The sequence below is a fragment of the Salmo trutta genome, chromosome 9 (genome assembly GCF_901001165.1).
Source record: "Salmo trutta chromosome 9, fSalTru1.1, whole genome shotgun sequence".
NCBI lineage: Eukaryota > Metazoa > Chordata > Actinopteri > Salmoniformes > Salmonidae > Salmo > Salmo trutta.
Genome location: NC_042965.1, coordinates 14,981,719 through 15,006,051, shown reverse-complemented (window position 1 = coordinate 15,006,051; position 24,333 = coordinate 14,981,719). Strand labels below are relative to the sequence as shown.

At 42.8% G+C, this 24,333-nt stretch overlaps 1 protein-coding gene across 2 annotated transcripts; it reads left to right on the top strand.

Annotated features, from left to right (window-relative positions):
- The first annotated feature begins 1,403 nt into the window (after window positions 1-1,403).
- Window positions 1,404-22,135, top strand: LOC115200007 (leucine-rich repeat-containing protein 75B). Of its 2 annotated transcripts, XM_029762642.1 has the most exons (5): window positions 1,404-1,547; window positions 1,880-2,016; window positions 9,222-9,350; window positions 13,815-13,930; window positions 19,670-22,135. In XM_029762642.1, exons 2-5 carry the CDS (start codon window positions 1,894-1,896, stop codon window positions 20,247-20,249), a joined length of 948 nt encoding a protein of 315 aa, XP_029618502.1. In that variant the 5' UTR covers window positions 1,404-1,547; window positions 1,880-1,893; the 3' UTR covers window positions 20,250-22,135. The 2 variants fall into 2 exon arrangements, with proteins under 2 accessions (XP_029618502.1, XP_029618501.1); XM_029762641.1 differs by having other exon boundaries at window positions 1,404-2,016.
- Window positions 22,136-24,333: the final 2,198 nt, after the last annotated feature.

Genomic DNA, 24,333 nt, shown 5'->3' with positions numbered 1-24,333 from the left:
TTACTGAACACTGTAATGAGTTAGTGAACACTGTAATGAGTTTCTGAACACTGTAATGAGTTAGTGAACACTGTAATGAGTTTCTGAACACTGTAATGAGTTAGTGAACACTGTAATGAGTTACTGAACACTGTAATGAGTTACTGAACACTGTAATGAGTTACTGAACACTGTAATGAGTAACTCAGTAACATTTAGCCTAGTCCTGTGGTGTCCAGCAGCACAACTGATTTACAGCATAAAAAGCTCCTTACTTCCAGCCTTAACCACATGTTCTGTCTCTGTAATTGACCGGTAATCAACATAGCCTAATCAGCATGTGTAATCATTTTTATATCCACACTAAATTGCCATAACTAGCGTTTGGCACACACAACATCATGTTGCCTCAATCAAATGACGTGTTCAGTGTTCAGTAATGTTGATTTGGCCAGACATACCATATTTTGCCAGACAAACACTGGAGACATACAAAGTAGTTGGACAGAACTTGATGGGAATTGGGGTAGCCATGTCATTCTAGACAGAACAGATGGTTAAAACCCCGTAACGAGTTAACAAGCAGTTAACAAATAGTTAACAAACCAAGGTTTTTGAGACAAAAATATTTTTCACATTGCATTTTAAACTTGTAAAGTTCCTTTTAATCCTTTATTAGATGTATAATACGCTCTTTGAAGGAGTCCAGAAGTGATTATAATTGAATCACACAATAGCTTATTTCACAACAAATTGCACAGTATTTCATCCTTGCCAACCATGTCATAACACTTGACAGAATACCAATTCCCCCAAAAATGGATCTCAATATCAAACAATGATATCCTAATCAATTTGATAGCATAAATCACACAGCTTATAGTTGATGATGAACTTACTTCCATAGATTGCTCAAATGCACAGCACAGCATGTGCTCCCTTATGGATTCAACAGCAGCTCACCCATTCATATAGGGTTCCAAATAGTAGGATTCTATTTCTATGCGCTTACCATTGTCTATTATTACTGCATACTGTTCTGAACCCCGATGGCCCCTGTGACTACATTTGGCCTTATCTAGGGAATGAATGTAAGACAATAAAGCACTGTGGCCCCACCCAAACTGGTCTCACTGATCATTTTTATAACAAACAACCCCCATGCCATCCATATGATTGCTGCAAAAGGTTTAATGCAAATACAGTGCAATGTCACAGTAGCCTAAATAAAGGTGGTAGAGTTTATTCACAACAGGTGTGTCTTAATATAGGCTGTGCACTCAGTGGCCATACCATGCACCTTCCTAAATTGAAGTCGTGAGAAGCTCGTGTCGTAACTTCGTAGGGCCCGCATGGCACACGAAGGCTGTGATTGGTTGTGCGCGCCACGAGTCTGGTGTCTGCCGTGCAACACTGCACAAACCTAAACAACAGCGTAAAGGCACGAGCATCCACCGAGCATACTGGCACACGTAGACCTTCAGAGATCATAAAATTAACAGAGCATTCGTCTGTCCTCGTAAATGTGTCACGGGCGCAATAGACAGTCGTTGAATATCCGGTAACAGGTAAATCAGGAATATTGTGCTGTGTTGCTGACAGTATTGAATGTTGTCTTCTGACAACAATAATAGGCAATAGGCTACAGATAACATATGGGCTATTGAACTGGGGTATATTTCTGAGTTTAAACAGGGTAATGTATTATGGTTGCATTGTGCAATTGTAAAATACTGTCGATATAAACACTTAAATATGGGTTCTCGATTAAGCAGACAGAGTAGTCTGGACAATGAGAATTTTACGAAAAGGCGTTGCAAGCATCTTAACAGCACAGGAGAAGGCGACAGAGGTAGAATTCAAGGCGGCGACTTTCTGTTTACAATGATGCTGAAATCAGATAAACTGCCGGGGATGCTGAGGCGGTCCAATCACAGTCCCTACGTGAGGCGAGTGGCATGGATCCGAGAGATACAAAAGCTGCTCGGTGATCGCAGGATAGATCAGGCAACCGACGTGCTTAAACTATTGAGGAAGGTAAGGACAAACTATCTACATTGGAATTATTGCGTATGAATCGATCATAAATTGCGCACAGTAGGCCTACATCGCGCAAATGTGCATCGATTTGCTTTCATGACAAATGCCTGTCATCACTGCGCTGCTTGTCGCCATGTGTATTGTTAGTCCCATTCCAAAATGTTTTATTAGAATTTTTAAAACAGATATATAAACCTTGCATCATATGCAGCATGCGTAATTTAGACTGTCGTGGATAAGTCCCAATATTTCCGTTTATGCAGGAGCACCTCTACATTATTTAACCTACATTTGAAGTAGCCTACCCACCCATACGGTTGCCACAGGTGCTCCTACTATTGACCTGTTTTTGAAGGAGGTGTTTGTAAACTATTAGGCCCACTACTCTCACTGTCATCCCTGGCATCTGGTCGTTTCCATGGCACCACAGGTGCTGCTGCTATTTCAAATAAACCTTGAACAATATCACAATTACTATTCACAATATGATATACATAACATATTGCACAGATTTGTCTGAGTGCATGCTATTTTCAGAGTTTCTAATAATAACAGAAACAGGGTGCTGGACCAGCTTGTGGGAATAGCGTGATTCTGCTATTTATTCTCATAAATAGGGAATTCTATGTGTTACAGCAGTGGTGTAACACATGGGACTACAATTGTCTGTCTGTAGAATTAATGCTGATTTCTTTCATTAATAAAATGTTCCCATTACATTACATTATCTTATGCCATTCCACCCATAATGATGTAATGATAATATAATGTGTTTAGTGTTGACATTTGTTGGAAAACCTGCATATGATTTGGTCAATTTAATTGCGACCTATGTCATGTCGACTGTGTTTTGTCCGTAAAGGGCTTAAAATAAGGTTCATTTTCCACTACAATTTCTTGCGTTGGTTGAAACGAAGCACAAATGGCAATTCTCAGTTATTAGTCTAAGTGCAATTTAAATGTCTGCACAGCCCAGATCAATACCCCCACCACAGTCCACCTAACTCACGGTACAGTCTCTTCTACTGACAGGTTACCGAATGACTACTCTTCTGCTCCTATTGTCTTATGGGACTGTGGGTGTGAGTGCTGCCCCCCTTCCTCCCCGTCATCCCACCCCTTTATCCCCTGGTATGGACAGGGCAGGATCTCACCTCCACTCTCTGCTGTCTAATGCACCCATTAGAGCCACACATTCACCATCTCTCTGCCCTTAATGTCTTCCTCCCTACTGCCAGCCCATTTTCTGTAATGGACCTTGGCTGTTACAGCAGGAGAGTGAGCAGCTGACGCTTCCAGAAATACAGAAATCGCCCCATTTCATATTGGTTAATTCAAGTTTTGCCTCAGTATTTTTCAAAGATATACAGGGGAAATGTGTTATGTAGATTCACACAGGTAAAGTACAGCATTGACATAATATCTGTATAGATTTAATCGACCCATCCTATTGATAATGATTGCTACCTGTGTTGGGGAAGCTACTCTGAAAAGATAGCTTACCAAGCTACCAATTACTTCACACTGAAGGAAGTTAAACCACGGTAAAGCTACCCTTATGAACAATATAATTTGTTTAACTAATGTTACTCTGAAAAAGTAGTTATAAAACAGAGTCTGGTACTCTCTAATGTGTGGATAGGCCACTCGGAGTAGACGGATTCCAGACTGCACTCCGGTCAAAGAGCGACGACAGACACAGAAGCCCAGTCTAGGAGTTTTAATGACAAAACAGGTTATACATGAAAGAGAAAATGACTACAATGTAAATCCAATAAACAATATGACAGTAATGTCAGCTATCTCTATACATAATTTACAATAAGAGAAAAAGAACACCATAATTCCTCTCAGGAGAATTAACATTACAGTTACAACAACTGGTAGGCTAATCACATAATTGTACAAAATGGTAAAAGAACTGGTGAAGAAAGTTACCCATCCAAATCAAATCAAATTGTTTTGGTCGCATTCACATATTTAGCAGGTGTAGCGAAGTGCTTGTGTTCCTAGCTCCAAAAATGTGGTAATATCTAACAATACACAACAATACACACAAATCTAAAAGTAAAATAATGGAATTAAGAAATATAGAAGTATTAAGACGAACAATGTCTGAGTCCGAGAATATACAGTGCATTCGGAAAGTATTCAAACCCCTTGACTTTTTCCACATTTTGTTACGTTACAGCCGTATTCTAAAATAGATTAAATCATTTTCCCCCCTCATCAATCTACAAGCAATACCCCATAATGACAAAGCAAAAACAGGTTTTTAGACATTTTACAAAATGTGTAAAAATAATAAACTGAAATATCACATTTACATAAGTATTCAGATCCTTTACTCAGTACTTTGTTGAAGCACCTTTGGCAGTGATTACAGCCTCGAGTCCTCTTGGGTATAACGTTACAAGCTTGGCACACCTGTATTTGTGGAGTTTCTCCCATTCTTCTCTGCAGATCCTCTCAAGCTCTATCAGGTTGGATGGGGAGCGTCGCTACACAGCTATTTTCAGTTCTCTCCAGAGATGTTTGATCAGGTTGAAGGCCGGGCTCTGGGTGGGCCACTGAAGGACATTCAGAGACTTGTCCCGAAGCCACTTCTGCATTGTCTTGGCGTTGTCCTGTTGGAAGGTGAACATTCACCCCAGTCTAAAGTCCTGGGCGCACTGGAGCAGGACTCTGTACTTTGCTCCATTCATCTTCCCCTTGATCTTGACTACTCTTCCAGTCCCTGCCGCTGAAAAACATCCCCACAGCATGACGCTGCCACCACAACACTTCACCATAGGGATGGTGCCAGGTTTCCTCCAGATGTGACTCTAGGCATTCAGGCCAAAGAGTTCAATCTTGGTTTCATCAGACCAGAGAATCTTGAGAGTCTTTATGTGCCTTTTGGCAAACTCCAAGTGGGCTGTCATGTGCCTTTTACTGAGGAGTGGCTTCCGTCTGGCCACTCTACCATAAAGGTCTGAGTGGTGGTGTGCTGCAGAGATGGTTGTCCTTCTGGAAGGTTCTCCCATCTCCACAGAGGAACTCTGGAGCTCTGCCAGAGTGACCATCGGGTTCTTGGCCACCTCCCTGACCAAGGCCCTTCTCCCCCAATTGCTCAGTTTGGCCGGGCGGCCAGCTCTGGAAGAGTCTTGGTGGTTCCAAAATTATTCCATTTAAGAATGGTGGAGGCTTCTGTGTTCCTGGGGACCTTCAATGCTGCAGAAATGTTTTGGTACCCTTCCCCAGATCTTTGCCTCGACACAATCCTGTCTCGGAGCTCTACGGACAATTGTAACATTCTCTAGCTCACTCGGGATACGTTATCAGAGTCGGTATAGCCACCTGGTTTCTTCACGCATCGCACTGACAGAAACAAACATCTCTCTGGTAAGAAGAAGGGCGGGGGTGTATGCCTTATGATTAACGAGTCGTGGTGTGATCATAAACAACATACAGGAACTCAAGTCCTTTTGTTCACCTGACCTAGAATTCCTTACAATCAAATGCCGACCGCGTTATCTACCAAGAGAATTCTCTTCGATTATAATCACAGTCGTGTACATCCCCCCCAAGCAGACACCTCGACGGCCCTGAAAGAACTTCATTGGACTCTATTTAAACTAGAAACCACATATCCTGAGGCTGTATTTATTGTAGCTGGGGATTTTAACAAGGCTAATCTGAAAACAAGGCTCCCTAAATTTTATCAGCATATCGAATGCGCGACCCGGGCTGGAAAAATTCTGGGTCATTGTTACTCTACCTTCCGCGACGCATACAAAGCCCTCCCTCGCCCTCCTTTTGGCAAATCTGACCATGACTCCATTTTGTTGCTCCCAGCCTATAGACAGAAACTAAAACAGGAAATGCCCGTGCTCAGGTCTGTTCAACGCTGGTCCGACCAATCTGATTCCACGCCTCAAGATTGCTTCGATCACGTGGACTGGGATATGTTCCGGATAGCGTCGAACAACAGCATTGATGTATACGCTGATTCGGTTAGCGAGTTTATTAGCAAGTGCATCAGTGATGTTGTACCTACGGCGACAATTAAAACCTTCCCCAACCAGAAACCGTGGATTGATGGCAGCATTCGCGCAAATCTGAAAGCGCGAACCACTGCTTTTAATCAGGGCAAGGCGGCCAGAAACATGACCGAATACAAACAGTGTAGCTATTCCCTCCACAAGGCAATCAAACAAGCGAAGCGTCAGTATAGAGACAAAGTAAAGTCGCAATTCAAGGGCTCAGACACGAGGGGTATGTGGCAGGGTCTACAGTCAATCGCGGACTACAAAAAGAAAATCAGCCCCATCGCACACCCAGATGTCTTGCTCCCAGACAAACTAAACAATCTCTTTGTTCGCTTTGAGGACAATACAGTGCCACCGACACGGCCTGCTACCAAAACCTGTGGACTCTCCTTCACCGCAGCCAACGTGAGTAAAACATTTAAACGTGTTAACCCTCGCAAGGCTGCCGGCCCAGACGGCATCCCTAGCCGCGTCCTCAGAGCATGCGCAGACCAGCTGGCTGGTGTGTTAATGGACATATTCAATCAATCCCTATCCCAGTCTGCTGTTCCCACATGCTTCAAGATGGCCACCATTGTTCCTGTTCCCAAGAAAACGAAGGTAACTGAGCTAAACGACTATTGCCCCGTAGCACTCATTTCCGTCATCATGAAGTGCTTTGAGAGACGAGTCAAGGATCAAATCACCTCCACCCTGCCTGACACCCTAGACCCACTCCAATTTGCTTATTGCCCCAATAGGTCCACAGACGACGCAATCGCAATCACACTGCACACTGCCCTAACCCATCTGGACAAGAGGAATACCTATGTAAGAATGCTGTTCATCGACTACTGCTACTCTCTGTTCATCATATATGCATAGTCACTTTAACCATATCTACATGTACATACTACCTCAATCAGCCTGACTAACCGGTGTCTGTATGTAGCCTCGCTACTTTTATAGCCTCGTTACTGTATATAGCCTGTCATTTTACTGTTGTTTTATTTCTTTACTTACCTATTGTTCACCTAATAGTTTTTTTGCACTAATGGTTAGAGCCTGTAAGTAAGCATTTCACTGTAAACTCTACACCTGTTGTATTCGGCGCACATGACAGATCGACTTTGATTTGATTTGAAGTTAGTTCCAGTACCACCAAGCTGCTGCCAAATGTAGTTAAATTACTAGTTGAACTACAAGTAGTTCCCTGATTGCTACACAACATGCTTAGTCATGGTTAGTATCACGCTAAGACACAGGAATGCAAGATGTCTTGAAAATTCCCAAGCATAAAAAATTCTGTCAAGTTTGGATTTGGCTCAAATTATTACCTATCTATGCATCATGTTTCTAGGGACGGATCGGGATTTCAAAGCATGTTATCAGCTGAAAATGAGTCATTTCTATAAGAATAGCAGCAGTATGATAACATGACTATTAATGCGCTATAACAGTACATCTGATAGTCCTGTTTGTTAGCTCAATCGTAAGCTCCTCTCTCTTTCAGAGGTTGTCCAATCTGTAGTTAATTACGCTGAAGACTTGACAGAGGAGATTGTAGAATCTCTTTAATCAAGGCAAGGAGATAACCCAGAGTGCCAAAGCTGCATGACAGCCACATCACAGGGGACCCTCTTTTAAATTAGCTCTGGTTTAATTGAATAAGACTCACGTTATCAGCATTCATGCTATTGCAAATCGGCACGTGTCTCAATTATATTTTGGTTTGTAACTCAATTAAAGGAGGTGATCCATCATCCACTGTATAGTTAGTAGACATGCTATGGTTAGGTTAGAGTTACTGTAACAACTGAAGAATGAAAATGTACCTGTATAGGCAACTGAGTTCATAATGTGAACAGTAAGGTAGTAAAGTCTATTCTTCACAATATCCCATTAAAAAGGACTCCTCGTTGCTACAGATGTGGTGCGGTTACATGTGTATTGATCCTGTTTCAATGTCTGCCTCTGAGATGATCAGATGTGGGCCACAAGCACAAACAACACAGAGAGGAAGTATTTTTAGACCTTTGCTCTCAAAAAAAGAGAAGGAACTTTCCACCCATTTGTTGTTTCGTTTGTGTAAACTGGTGCCCTTGTTAAAAGGGAAGTCAGTAAGGGGTGGCTGCTAGCCTCCCAACCAAACTGTCCATTTCAATCAATACTTTTTGTTGTGTGTCTCTCTCTCTCTCTGTGTGTGTGTGTGTGTTCCCATCCTCCATGTCTTTCATTTCTCAGCTCTCTATATGTGCGCATCCAATCTCTACCCCTCACATACACAGCCTAATAAGGCCTTTGTAGAGGATTCAGGAACAGCTATTCTATGCGGCCTGGGAAAACCTTTCCTTTTCAGTTCTCTATCTACTCTCCTTACTTACTTCTTCATTTGCGGCTTAGAAGGTGTATGCAAATAATTCCTTTCAGTTGGCTCTGATCTGTAGTTTGTTACAGACATCATTCTCACCTTAAAATCATTCTCTCTACCCGTCATGTACTGTAGCAACTCTTTTGTGTCTGTCTGCCCTCACAAATGTGTCTGCGCCATTCATAGAGTAGTTGTTTTTAGTCTAATGTTTAGAATGTATTGCGCAATGGCAGACCTAAACAAAATGCTACATTAAACATCAAAAGAAGAACCAAATGCTCATCCATCATATAATGTTTATTGAACTCTCATATACTGCAGGATTCATCAGAAGGACACCGTAGTACTAAAGTTAGAGATGCAGACTGTGCAATGCTGTGGCATGCTAAAGCTCTCTGAAACTTTAAATCACAGAGGTGTAGGTGAATATCCTAAAAGTAATGCTTCTGCCTGGTGCAAGGCACATTAAGCACATTACAGTATTCAGGTATAGCTCTTTTCAGATGAAAGCCTTCACCCCTTAAATTAATATAGATTTTTTTTAAATACAGTTTTCTATCTGTGTCTCATCTACAGTAGCATTACATTATTGTTGCTGGAACTTCTCAACATCCTCTTTATACCGTATATATCCAGCTAGTCCTGCACTTAAAGCAGATTTGTCGATTTCATCATCATTTCATAATATATCATCAGTCAGGTGTGTCTGTGATAATGCTGCTGTTGTTACACAATTCCTTGTTTTCATAAAATAGGAAGAGTCAAAAATGTGGCCTTAAGGCACTTTGAGTAATACTGTCTCTTCTTGTCTGATTTGGCAGGATCTGGGCTTGGAAGGAACGTCCCTAAATGACATCTTATATAAGAACGCTGCTTTTCTCAACCTGGTGGATCCCATCTCCCATGAGCTGCTGCTAAGCCTGGCTCGTGAGATGCAGTGTCCCAAGAAGGTAAGATCTCCAAAACCCTTATCTCAAGGTGTATTGTCTGCTTAGCTTGGAATCAAACTTCCAGAAATCAAGATGTCGACAGAATAAGTATCATCATGAATAGAATGATATGCTGTTCCAATACAATCACTAATGAGGAAAGTCTTCCACATTTGCCATGCAAATGGTTTGGCTTTATAATGATTGGTGCTATATAGGGTTGCAAAGTTACCGGTAATTTACCAAAGTTACCGGAATCTTCTGTAATTTTGGTAATTAACAGAAAATATATGGCAATCTATGGAAACTTGTAATTTATCCTTGGATAACTCATATATAGTATTCATTTTTATATCTGCCTCCATATTGTCCATGAGTTTCTAGTAGATAGACCATATGGTTCAAGAGAAAATATATTATAATAATAAATGCCATTTAGCAGACGCTTTTATCCAAAAGCGACTTACAGTCATGCGTGTATACAAAAATAGTTAATTAGTGACAAAAGGATCTAATCAACAATGGCATAATGTTTTGTTGTTGACTTTTTCAGAACTGCCACCAGTTTGATGCCAAAACATTGATAACAAATACATATTGACATTGCAAAATAGAAGTGTGGAGAAAAAAATATATAAAGGATTCATGCTGAAACCCTCATATTAAACACCAATGGTATTCACTAAGTTGGTGGTTTATATTTAGGATAATGTTTTACAGCTTTGTCATTATATAATTGTTTTATTTAAATCATTGTATTTGTGATGAGGCCACATAGAGGGTTCAGAGATAATTACAGACACCTGTCATAATCTGAAGTACCCAAAAAGGCCACTAGATGTAATCTTATAAAATTCAAAATAAATCTTGAAAGTTACCAAAATTCTGGTAGTTTACTGGTATACTTCAGAAGTTTCCAGTAATATACCCCCCCTTTACAACCCTAGTACTATAATAATGTCAGTGTATTATTACCAGGAAAGAAGACGAATTGGCGGCCAGTACGTTGCAATAAACTTTTGTGAACTATTAACACTTCCTATATGTATTATTTTGTAAATATCTTCTCTTAATAATTCACTAAAGTTTATTACAACGTACTGGCCGCCTACTCATCTTCTTTTTTGGATTATCTGCCATTTAGAGGCCTACCTTCCCACTGCCTGTCACGTTCGTTGTAAAGATGGGACCAAGGCGCAGCGGGAATGTGTGAACTCATCTTCTTTATTATGAAGAAAAACCAAAACAAACACTTAATCAAAACAACAACGAGAAAACAGTCCTGTGAGGCACACAGCTACACTTACGGAACAACTACCCACAAAAACCCATTAAAAAACACCCCTACTAAATAGGACCTTCAATTAGAGGCAATGAGGAACAGCTGCCTCCAATTGAAGGTCAACCAAATAAACTAAACATAGAAATAGAATAACTAGACACAGACATAGAAATAGACTAACATAGAACATTAACCAAAAAACCCCGAAACACATAAAACAAACACCCCCTGCCACGTCCTGACCAAACTTACAATAACAAATAACCCCTTTACTGGTCAGGACGTGACAGTATCCCCCCCCCCAAAGGTGCAGACCCCGGATGCACCTCAAACAAAAAAATTAAATAAAATGAACCCCAAAACAAAAAAATTATCCCAAACTAAAGGGAGGGTGGCCACCGACGGTTCTTGTGCTATAACCTCCCCTCCCCTCCCCAGTCCTCCTACTATGGAGGTGGCTCAGGCTCTGGCCTTAGTCCCCAACCTAACCTGTCCACCCCCGCTGAAGGCTCAGGGCTAAAGCGCGTCGCTGGAGACCTCGGGCTGAAGCGCGTCGCTGGAGACCTCGGGCTGATGCGCGTTGCTGGAGACCTCGGGCTGATGCGCGTCGCTGGAGACCTCGGACTGATGCGTGTCGCTGGAGACCCCGGACTGGAGGGCGACTCTGGGAGCTCCGGACTGGAGGGCGACTCTGGGAGCTCCGGACTGGAGGGCGACTCTGGGAGCTCCGGTTCCGGGCTGTGGGCCGTCTCTGCAGGCTCTGGACTGTGGGCCGTCTCTGCAGGCTCCGGACTGTGGGCCGTCTCTGTCGGTTCCAGACTGTGGGCCGTCTCTGTCGGCTCCAGACTGTAGAACGTCGCCGGAAGCACTGGATGGGGCACTGTTGCCGGAAGCTCTAGACGGGGCAGTGTCGCCGGAAGCTCTAGACGGGGCACTGTCGCCGGAAGCTCTAGACGGGGCACTGTCGCCAGAAGCTCTAGGCGGGGCACTGTCGCCGGAAGCTCTGGACGGGCACCGCACACTGAAGGCCTGATGCATGGGGCTGGCTTTGGAAGCGCCAGACTATTATCACGCACCATAGGGCTAGTGCGAGGAGCAGGAGCAGAACGAACTGGACTGGGCTGACACACCGGAGGCCTAGTGCGTGGGGCCGGTACTGGAGGTACCAGACTGGAGACACGCACCTCAAGGCTAGTGCGAGGAGCGGGAACAGGACGTACTGGACTGGGCTGACGCACTAGAGGCCTGGTGCATGGTGCTGGTTTTGGAGGCGCCAGACTAGAGACACGCACCTCAGGGCTAGTGCGAGGATCAGGAACAGGGTAAACCGGACCCTGAAGACATATTGGAGGTCTGGAGCATACGGCCTGCACAACCCTTCCTGGCTGAATGCTCAATATTGCCTGGCCACGCTGAGGAGCTTCTATCGATTGCACCGGCCTCTGAATGCTTCTTCGTAATACAGTGCGCATTTCCGCATAGCTCGGTGCCTTCTTCATTCATTGCTCCCCATAATAAGCACGGGGAGTTGGCTCAGGTCTCCATCCTGACTCTGCCCAACTCCCCGTGTGCCCCCCCAAAATTTTCTTGGGGATGCCTCTCGGTCTTCCCTAAATCCTCCATAGCCCTAGATATGCTCATCCTCATCTCTGCCCATGTCCATTCTTCTTCACCGTGCTCCTTACCCCGCTGCTTGGTCCGTTGGTGGAGGGTAGTTCTGTCACGTTCGTCGTAAAGATGGGACCAAGGCGCAGCGGGAATGTGTAAACTCATCTTCTTTATTATGAAGAAAAACCAAAACAAACACTTCATCAAAACAACGACGAGAAAACAGTCCTGTGAGGCACACAGCTACACTTACGGAACAACTACTCACAAAAACCCATGAAAAAACACCCCTACTAAATAGGACCTTCAATTAGAGGCAACGAGGAACAGCTGCCTCCAATTGAAGGTCAACCCAATAAACTAAACATAGAAATAGAATAACTAGACACAGACATAGAAATAGACTAACATAGAACATTTACCAAAAAAAACGAAACACATAAAACAAACACCCCCTGCCACGTCCTGACCAAACTTACAATAACAAATAACCCCTTTACTGGTCAGGACGTGACACTGCCCTCTTCTCACCAGTGTATTATTACCATACTATCACGTTTAGGTAAGACCCAAATGCAGACGTAACAAGAGTTTATTACAACCACAGGGGCAGGCAAACGACAGGGCAAGACAGGCAGGGGTCAATAATCCAGAGAGGGTGTAAAGGGTCCAGAACGGCAGGCAGTCTCAGGGTCAGGGCAGGCAGAATGGTCAAAACCGGGAAGGACTAGAAAACAGGAGCAAGAAACAGACAGGACCAGGGAAACAAACACTGGTAGGTTTTACGAACAAAACGTACTGGCAACAGACAAACAGAGAACACAGGTATAAATACACAGGGGATAATGGGGAAGATGGGCGACACATGGAGGGGGGTGGATACAATCACAAAGACAAGAGCAACAAATCAGGGTGTGACATACAGAGGAGCTGGATGTTGTTTGGATAGAAAGATTGATAAAACAATTACATGATAATATTTTCAGTTTTGCGACAGTTACACATTGAGTTGAAATGGGATGTGGATGCCAAAAGTAACAGACTTTACATAATGTTGATTAATGTGCACTGTCCCTGTAAAAATAAAATAAACTCAATAAACAGACAACGGATAGAAATAAAAAGAAAAAAGTGTTCACTAGATTTTGTATTGAATCAGGACTGTTTATTTCCTCACCATGACTCCTGTTTTCCACACTGTTGCTCACCAGCTCTGATTAAATTTACTCCATCAAGGGACCTAAATTGTTTTGATCAGGAACAGCTCAAAGCAACAGTCTCAAAGTAAGACACAATAACAGAACCTCTTTCCTGTTCTTATGAACGGTTTTGAATGGCAGAGATTGACAACTACTTAAGACTAAAGGAACACTGAGCTGGAAATGTCCTTCTACGATCTAAAGTTGTACCTCAATCAAGAAAGCTCTGGTACAATGTACCTTAAAAGTTGAGCTGTTAGATAATGTGCCATATTTTGCTTTTACGTGGTCTCAAAAACTAACAACCATATTTAGAACTAAGCAAAAAAAGAGGGCCTCTGGTATTATTTTGTTGTTACACTTCACTTTCTTATCTTTGAGCCTTTCTTCCCCCAGAAAGACGCTGACACCTTCAAGTCATCAGATAAGATCTGCAGACAGCTGATCTACCACCTGACCCCTCACTCTAAGTGGCTCAGACAGAGCATGTCCAGGCGGAAGTCCCAGGCCTGGTAAGCTCCTCCATCTAGCCATTAGTCTTTCACACATAAAACTCTCTAAACTGTCCAAATGCCAACACCGCCATCTAATATGGTGCCAGTGCCACAGCCAGACCTATGACAAGCACCCTAAGTGGGTTTTGAGTGGGTTTGTCTGCCATTCAATAGGGCTGGGACACAGCAGCCTCTGGGCTGGCCAGGCAGGTCAGGACCACAGAGGCAACCAGAAGTGTCAATCATTCCTCTGTGTGGTGCTGTTGTCACCACAGCAATGGTTTGTGCAATGGCATCAGTCCTCTTTGACTCAGAACAGGCCACTCTCCATACAGACAGTAGCCTGCCTACAAACGTGGCCAGTTTGGTTGGGATGAAATAAAGGGGTTGGATAGAAATAAGATCCATTGGCTCCTTAGATGAAAACACATGATTTGTACCAGCCAGTTTTGTAATCATTGATGTGCAAACCATGAAAATGGAAATCGCTTGCAAATGAATTGACAGGTTATTCTGTTTCTGAGTCTTTAGTAATTATGTTGATGAAAAATAAGCAGGATATGATTACGCTGTTTCCAGTATTTGCTCTTTTTACATTTTTACAGATGGCTAGACAGTGGAAACAATGCATTTTCTAAATAGGAAATTATCACTGATAGAAAGTAAGCAGAAGAGAACATTCAGTATCTGATGAGTCAGGCTCATTGTGCTTCAGTCTGAGGTAACAGAAAGAAAGACAGAGAATAATAAGGAAGTTACAAAAGGATAGTAACAAAAGGGTCAATTGAAACAATACATTGATTCCCACGTCGCCTTTTCTTGCTGTACAACTACGTTTAAACTCACGCAAGGCTTTGATGTGCCTGCGGACTTTGAAGTTTAAGGAGAACTTGAGATAGTAAGAATCTATATACAGGGTCAGATCTGATACCATAATTTACAATGTGCAGGGATACTGGAGTGATAGAGGTAGATATGTATAAGGGTAAGGTGACTAGGCATCAGGATATATGATAAACAGATTAGCAGCAGTGTAAATTATGATTTTATGTGAGTGTGTGAGCGTGTGTGTAAAGTCAGTATAAATGTGTGTATGTTATCTGTGTGTTGAAGTGTCAGTGTGCGTGAGTGTGCAGAGTCCTGTGAGTGTGCATAGAGACGGTGCAAAAAAATATAATAATACAAGGGTCAACTCAGAAGTCACCCTGATTAACGTTGAGACTGACTCACTCACAGCGAGTATGTGAGGACATGTTCCCATATTGAACTTGTAGTTGAAGTGGTTATCTGACACAGTCTGAGGCAGGCAGCAGGACAAGCATTAGTCATCATCTCCCATCGCTTTTATGTTCAGCTCTAAGGAAACTACACTCATCCGTATTCAACACTTAATGGCACATTGTTCCTGTATTCGGAGTTAATTGAGTTGTAGCAAAACATAAAATAAAGGATTTCTGGTTCTGGGCAAATATTCTTGAACCCAGATATTATCAGCGGAGCTCATTTAACAGTCACAAATCTAATGCTATGCAATGCACACGATTATACCACACTGCTAAACTAATGCATACTAAACACCGACTATGAAGTTTCATTACAATACATTTAGCTGCTATAGATATTTCATGGCATATTCTATTTTTTATTTATTTATTCTCACCCGGCTAATTTGCAAATTCCTCTTCATAGGTTTAGACATACTCTTTATTTGTATACTACTGTATGTGAGATTAATGAGAATACAGTATCTGAGGACCATCATCGTTTGTATTTTTTTTATTTCACCTTTATTTAACTAGGCAAGTCAGTTAAGAACAAATTCTTGTTTACAATGACGGCCTACCCCAGCCAAACCCGGTTGATGCTGGGCCAATTGTGCACCACCCTATGGGACTCCAAATCACGGCCGGTTGTGATACAGCCTGGAATCGAACCAGGGTGTCAGTAGTGACGCCTCTAGGTTCCACAGGGAACCTGTACACACAGGAGTCAGCTAAGGATGATGACAGTTGGCAACCTGGCATGGCCACTTCCTCTCTGTCTGTCTGTCACATGTTGAAATGTCACACCTGCAGCCAGCCAGCAGGAGTGCAGCAGACACCTGGGGTGAGGAGGGGGAAATAAGGGGCGGTAACCTGAATATTCAGTCTGACTCGACTTGACATTCTACTCCTGTCCCTCTGCTCTGAGATTTACTGTGGTTGTGAATGGAAAAGATGAATGACATGTTTACTGTTTAAAGAGCAATGCTTTAAACATGAATGACTTTGCAAAAACAAAATGATGTGAGCTGTGCAGTAGCTCAGGGGAGATATGGGTAGAAAATGGACTCCTTGAAGAAATGATTCTCAACTATAGTGCATAGCAGTATTACTTTTTCATGACCATCTGCCTCTGTAGGGGCTCTTCATTTTGACAGTCACTATATTTAGCATTTTACCCTGCCTAGGTAATTAAAAACAGTATTTTTGTGTTCATTCTGCATAATTTATGACCGAATCCTGGTATCCACTTATATTTGTTCCAATTATATTTATGAACGCTCAAGTAGTCTAGTTTCAATGATTTCAGATTCCTGGAAATGTCAGACCCAGACTGGGACACAATGAGCCTTCTAATTTACAGTGACCCTCAGACCCTTGTACGAAATTCCTCTGGATTTAATGACCACAATATAAATTCCTCTGGATTTAATGACCACAATATAAATTCCTCTGGATTTAATGACCACAATATAAATTCCTTGAAAGAGCCGTAAAGGAGTGCAGGGCTCAATTATGATCCTGTTTCTACACTCTTAGAAAAAAAGGTGCTATCTAGAACCTAAAAGCGTTCTTCGGCTGTCCCCATAGGAGAACCCTTTGAAGAACCCGTTTTGTATCCAGTTAGAACCCTATTGGGTTCTATGTAGAACCATTTCCCCAGAGGGTTCTACTTGGTACCCAAAAGAGTTCTACCTGGAACCAAAGAGGGTTCTACCTGGAACTAAAAAGGGTTCTTCTTTTTTCTAAGAGTGTAGAGAGAGAGGGTGACATTGAGAGAGAGAGAGTAGAACCAACCAAATCATGGGAAAACAAAAATAGAATTACTTGACACATTGGAAAGAATTAACAAAAAAACAGCGCAAACTAGATTGCTATTTGGCCCTAAACAGAGAGTACACAGTGGCAGAACTCCGGACCCCTGTGACTGACCCAAACTTAAAGAAAGTTTTGACTATGTACAGACTCAGTGAGCATAGCCTTACTATTGAGAGAGGCCGCCGTAGGCAGACCTGGCTCTCAGGAGAAGACAGGCTATGTGCACACTACCCACAAAATGAGTTGGAAATTGAGCTGCAGTTCCTAACCTCCTGCCAAATATATGACCATATTAGAGATGCATATTTCCCTCAGATTACACAGATCCACAAAGAATTAAAAAACAAATCCAGTTTTGATAAACTCCCATATCTGTTGGGTGAAATACCACAGTGTGCCATCACAGCAACAAGATTTGTGACCTGTTGCCACAAGAAAAGGGCAACCAGTGAAAAACAAACACCAGTGTAAATACAACCCAAATGTATGTTTATTTATTTTCCCTTTTGTATTTTAACTATTTGCAGATCGTTACAACACTGTATATAAACATACGACATTTGAAATGTCTTTATTATTTTGGAACTTTTGTGAGTGTAATGTTTATTGTTCATGTTTTACATTTTTTATTAATGATGTTTCTTTTTTCATTGTTTATTTCACTTTTGTTTATTATCTATTTCACTTGCTTTGGCAATGTAAACATATGTTTCCCATGCCAATAAAGCCCTTTAAATTGGATTGAGAAAGAGAAAGAGAGAGAGAGAGAGAGAGAGAGAGAGAGCGAAAAAAAAAATATATATAGCCTCTTTATTCAGGGAGCTGAGATGTTTCTTTTCTTGTTTCCAGAGCACAGTAATTATGTGTCTGAGGAGCAGGGAATGGGCAGGCATAACCCTATTCACACCTTCAGCCATTAGACTTTTTTATGTGCTCCTGAGAAGATTAGATTTTGGCCAAATTAAAAGCAGTGAGAGGATTAATATACAGATTTAGGATCTTAATTTGAGCCAATAATCCTGCAGCAACAGGAAATGTGAATTATTATGTGGATTATAATTAATGGACATTTCTTGTAGGGGCTGATACATTTTTCATTAGGGCAAATCAAGTCTGAAATTTTAAAGTGGAAATTACTAACTTTAGAAGCCTTTTTAAACCTTGAATACACAACAAGTTTGCATTTCCTGCTATGCAGGAAAATTCTCAGCAACAAAAGAGTGATCAAATTAAGATCCTACATCTGTAAAGGGAACAAAATGAATAAGGGGTGGAGGGGAGGGGGAGAGGGGAGAGGGGGGGGAGGGGGAGAGCAGGCTCCAGAGACAGGACTTATTCAACTCACATTAGAGAGTCATATTTTCAACATTGTGTCACAGCACTGCTGTAACACTTACATGTGAGGTGAGCCTTTGGAAATTACATTTCTACGGCTGATTTCTATTCCCGTCAGGTCCAGAAGCATTACTCAGAGGACAGAAAGGATGAATGTCTGGGGGACGCTGTAATTCAAACCCATACTACATCAGAGACTCAGGGCTCTTCTGTCAGCTCTAGTGGAACATATTATTACCAAACAGGCTGGAGAATGGGGATTGGTTAAGCACTGAAGTCCTCAAACAGTATGGAATATTTGCCATGTGGAAAAGTTGTTATAGGGTGATATGCAGGTGATATACAAATGTAATGTGTATTTATGAAGCAAAACAGTGCAGTAGATCACTGGTTGCCCTTGTCTCTCTTCCTTATTGCTCAGAATGAGTCACTGATATGATATGCCAACTCCTGGAAGTCAGCGTTAAAGTAACATCAAAGTGCAATACCTTTAATATAAATCCAGGCATGGATTCCAACATCACACAAATGTCATCTTTCAAAAGGCAGGAGGATTTGCCTCTGATACTCTCATGCTGTGAAGCTGAGACTGAGACAGATATCCAGCCATAAGAATACAATTTGTCACATGGAAAATGTGTTTAATTTCAGTCTCATATCAAATGGAACCCACAACTGCCATTTACAGAAAAGTAGTTAAATCCACTGAAGCAACACAACTTATGCAATCAAATACATTTTCTATGCCAGCAACTTTAGTTGATTCAAATTTATGCCATTTCTGTCTGTCTAGACATGTTTTGTTTCATCTCGTTTCAATCATTGAAACAGGATTGCAATTTCATGGTTTGACTTTTGAATTAAGCCAATAAATGTTTTTATTTAACCTTTATTTTGAGTCATGTTGAGACCATGGTCTCTTTTATAAATGAATTCTGTAATCTTTTGTGTCATATAATCAGATGGTAAATGTTTTGGGCTATTGGTAATAAGGAATGCAATGCTTTTCACTCTCTGAATGAGGAGGTTGGGTGTTTCGTATGTTTTGGCCCGTCACAGTGTACACTGCTAAATCCTCATGCTGGAGAATCTATGTCAGCCTTCCACTCCAAGCATGCCCAACCCCCCTTTATACAACACAGGAAACACAATATGGCACGAAGGCCATGTTCCCAGGTCACACATATAGATGATACAATTGAGACCAACATTTCAGCACTCAGCCCCTCTATATCACTCATTCCTGTTCCTTAAGTTCTGAGATATCTTAACTGAACAAGTGTACTTTCATATCCAAGAATGTCTCAACATTTTTTCAATATATTTTTTTATCCCTTTACAGTCTCAAGACAACCCTGCAGAGAAAGGTATCCACTGACAGAGTCGACTTGTCTGGTATCCCTCTCTCCAGTCGAGACGTCCGCCACGTGGCCTTCTACCTCCAGAACAGTGGGGATGCAGTGGTGGCTGTAGACATCAGTTTCACTGAGCTCCAGGACGAGAACCTCCGTATCCTTCTACCCTACCTGGGGTCTCTGCCCAAACTCAACACCCTGGCCCTCAATGGCAACAGGCTGACCCTGGCCATAGTCATAGATCTGACCGAGATCCTAAAGGACCCCAAGAAGTTCTCCAGCTTGGTTTGGATCGACTTGAGCAACAACTTGGACATTTTCACCATGCCCCAGCCTTTGTTAGTGGCCCTGCGACGCCGCTGCAGCCTGAAGAGCAGCCTGCCCACCATCTACGAGTACACAGAGGGCCAGCCCTACTGCTACCACATGGAAACCTCCATTGAGGAGCCCAGCCACTACGAAGAGGAGGCAGAGGAAGAGGAGGAAGATGAAGATGAGCTGGAGCCGTGGGGTATTGGGGGTGGAAAGGTTTCGAAGGACTTCACCCTACACTACTGTGAGAGGTGATGAGGTGACCTCCCCCTGGCTCGGCCCTGCTGTATTTGAAAGGCCTTCCCACAGCTCCCAGGTCCTACCTTTCCCCTGCTGCCCCTCACACCATGAGCCCAGTCATCCATTGTGGCACGAGGGATGTTCAGCGCCACACATTCAGAGACCCTTGTCCCAACACAGCCACCAAATAATCTCTCACCATCTATGAGTTAACCCACACAAGACCACCGCAGTAACTGACGATTATGTTAGTGACTTACTGTGTTGGCGGATGGTGCTCCTGGGAACGAGGTGCGGTTTCATTGGAGGGGGGCTGAACGAATTTAGGAAAAGGTGCTCTTTCTCTCGCTCTCTTAAAGTTGCAGCTGTGGAGCAAATCCCAAGGACTTCAGATCAGACGGCCTGACGGAGGAGCGGCATAACGCTGGTGGTCTAATGAGCTGCTGTTGGTTTGGAAGCAGTAGGTCCCAACCAGGTTCTCTACCAGGACTGTCACTGAGACTATCCCTGGCAGGCAGGGCCTAGCTCCACATTGTGTGTTCTCTGTTAATCTCTCAACAAAGGCTATGAAACAAGTTCAACAGACTATACAGCCGACGACCAGTCACGTGACGCCAGCAAAACTGCTAAGTCAAGACTTTTTGCTTTTTCCCCCCCTTTCGAAATGTCCACTTGTGAATACCTACGTAGATGTAAATGATGACACAAAACATGTCTCTGTTGTATTTCCACAGGCTATTTTAGTGCACTGCAGATGAACAAAGGCATCTTATAAGACAACAGGTAGGACTCAACAATAGACAGATTTTTTCACTGATTGTTTGCGGTGTCCAAAACTCTGATATTCACGGCTCCATTTAGCAATTTGAGTCATTATCATAGCCACTACATTTCAGGATACATGTGGGATCAATGACAGTACAGCCAACCCCCAAGAGTAGACCCATTCATCTCTTTGTAGTAAGGGTACCCAAAATGTAAACACATACTGTCCACCCTTTATACCAATATGTCATTATTAACATTTATATGTGCTTACTTGTTTGTTTGTTTTAAGGGAGGAACATGACTGTTCCATTTCCGTTGTAGGCTATATTGCCAGGGCTGATAATCAGCATGGTGGGCTGAGTATAGTGTAGTACTGAATAGAGGGGGTCTTTAAAATAACACATGGTAGTAAGTTGGGTTTACCAACTGCAGCTGCGCTCTATGCTGCATTGCACTTAAAGAATTGTAAGAAATGTATTAACTTCAGATCCATTTCAAACTCATTGATGCGTTAACCTGTTTTTTCCAAGTCATCGAATCATTTTTCCCAATAATATTTAAGAAGCTTAACCACACTGAAACCATAATATACATAAGGGTCATTCAGCAAACTTATATTAATGAAGTCAATGTATTGAATAACAAAGTAATATACTTGTATTATCTGATTGAATATGTGTGAGGGTGTTTCATGTGTGTTTGCTGTTGTGTATTGTCTGATTACTGTCGTAACTGTTTGTATTCTTGCTTTGACGTTGTGTCCTTTGTCGAACCATGCAATTACCGTAATTATTCTAATTGTGAAAATGAGCACACTAGCCTACTCTGCTGGAACAATTAGGGGACACACAAGAGGAAGGTATTAATAAAGTAATGACATACCACTACTGTTATGTTCACCGAAATGTAGCACAGGAAAGTGCTTTGTATGCAAGGTATGTGTATGTTTAAAAAATACAAGATCAAAGGTGTTGTAATGGGAGAGAACTATGACAGGAAAATATTTTTCTCACGCTGTATATATGTTAGCGTTGTGTGCCATTGTTATACTATTTGTCAACTGGGTCGTTGTATGTATATCTCATGCCATATCTTGAATGAAATTTTACTGCCAATAAAAACGGTGAATCTAAGCACTGTTTGGAGGCTGAAGTTAATCAATCAAATGTATTTATAAAGCCCTTCTTACATCAGCTGATTTATCAAAGTGCTGTACAGAAACCCAGCCTAAAACCCCAAACAGCAAGCAATGCAGGTGTAGAAGCACGGTGGCTAGGAAAAACACCCTAGAAAGGCCAAAACCTAGGAAGAAACCTAGAGAGGAACCAGGCTATGAAGGGTGGCCAGGGGTTGCCAGTCCTGAACCAGGCGATCCCCCCTCGATCGAGGAGCAAGTGTTTAAATTGTGCAGTATTCATTATAAGGGTCTTGTAGCAGCAGCAGTTGTGTTGTTTGTGTGTGTGTGTGTGTGTGTGTGTGTGTGTGTGTGTGTGTGTGTGTGTGTGTGTGTGTGTGTGTGTGTGTGTGTGTGTGTGTGTGTGTGTGTTAAGGTGCAGAGAATCAGAGCAGGTGGTCATTCCAGTTTAACTGTTCACCAGTCTGATGGCTTGTAGATAGAAACTGTTTCTGAGACCTCATGCTCTGATACCATCTGCCCGATGGTAAGTGAATAAACAGATCATGGCTGGAGTGTGTGGGGTCCTTGATGATGTTGCGGGCCTTCCTCGGGCTCCATTTCGAGTACATGTCCTGGATGGGTGGGAGCACGGCCCCAGTGATGTGCTGGGCCGTCTTCACCACCTGCTAGAGGGCCTTGCGGTCATGAATGTAGCAATTCCCGTACCAGGCCGTGATGCAACCGGTCAGGACGCTCTCGATGGTACAGCGATAGGAGTGGACCCGGGGTGGCATGACGAATTTCTTCAGCCTCCTTAGGAAGTGGAGATGCTGTTGCTTCCTCTTGACAAGAGTGGTGGTGTTGTTGGTCCATGTCAAGCCTTTGATGAGGTGGAACGCAGAGGAACTTCAAACTGTTTCCTCTCTACTGCAGTCCTGTTGATGTGGATGGGGCCATGTTCCCTCCTCTGCCTCCTGAGGTCAACAATAAACTCCTTTGTTTTGCTGACGTAGGAGAGGTTGTTGTCCTAGCACCACAATGCCATGTCACTTACCTTCTCCCTATAGGCTGACTCGTTGTTGTTATAAGGCCTAGAACCGTGGTGTCGTCAACAAACTTGATAATGGACTTGGTGTTGTGCAAAGCCACACGTTGTGGGTGAACAGGGAGTACAGCAGAGGGCTGAGGACACACCCTTGGGGGGCCCCTGTGTTAAGAGTCATTGTAGAGAAGGCGTTGTTACCAATCCTCATAGCCTGTGATCTGCCCGTCAGGATGTCCAGGATCCAGTTGCAGAGGGTGGTGTCCAGACCCAGGGCTCTGAGCTTGGTGTCGAGCTTGGAGGGAACAATAGTTGAATGCTGAACTGTTGTCAATTAATAGCATTCTCACATAGGTGTTCTTCTTGTCCAGATGTGTTGCGGCCGTGTGAATAGCAATTGAAATGGTATCTTCCCTAGATCTGATCTCGTTGGCACAAACAGGAGGATGTATAGAATAGTCAATAAACAACAGAGCAGCACTATAAGCTTCAGAGGTGATGGATGCGGGTGGCTAGGCTAGAGTTTTTGGAGTTGGGGGTTACTGTGTGGCTGTGTGCAAGGGCACGGGGTCATCTGCGTTGTTGCATTCCACTAGTAAAAACCCGAAGCTCCCATCATGCACCAACGCGAGGCAGGGGCAGGGAGTCAGTCACGAGGTTAGGGTTAACTCTGTCCCTCGTCCTCTCCTCCCAGTCCTTTTGTTCCTGCTGCCACAGATGGTCACGGCCCCGTGTGACTGTCACATCCCCCAGGTCGCAAATGCCATGGTCTAGGTCAGACATACACACTGTAACAGTCCTCAGGAAAGCCACTCTGTAACTTCATCACATCTTGTAGATTTTGTCTTACTAACATAGCATATGTAAGTCAAGCAACATACATGTAGAAGTCTTAGTTTGCTTGTTATTAATGGGTATTCCTGGGTATTCTTTGAAGAGAGAATCACAAAATGTATCTGAAGGTCATAAAATACAGTGTGTTGTGGTATTCATTCAGATAGAGCCTCATCCTTTCTGAATCCTCTTCCTTTGTCCAGTGAATAGTGGAACTGATCTGAAATTCTGAGAATGTAGTTACCAATCCTTCGTGTCTGATAGAGCAATAATGTTTGCATAATGGGTTAGGCGGAAGCACACTTGAATAGATTATAGAATCAAGCCTGCTTCTGCTA

Coding starts and splice junctions, on each gene's coding strand:
- LOC115200007 (XM_029762641.1), top strand. CDS start 1,735: ATGGGTTCTCGATTAAGCAGACAGAGTAGTCTGGACAATGAGAATTTT. Junction 2,017..9,221: donor TGCTTAAACTATTGAGGAAG/GTAAGGACAAAC, acceptor CTGATTTGGCAG/GATCTGGGCTTGGAAGGAAC. Junction 9,351..13,814: donor AGATGCAGTGTCCCAAGAAG/GTAAGATCTCCA, acceptor TTCTTCCCCCAG/AAAGACGCTGACACCTTCAA.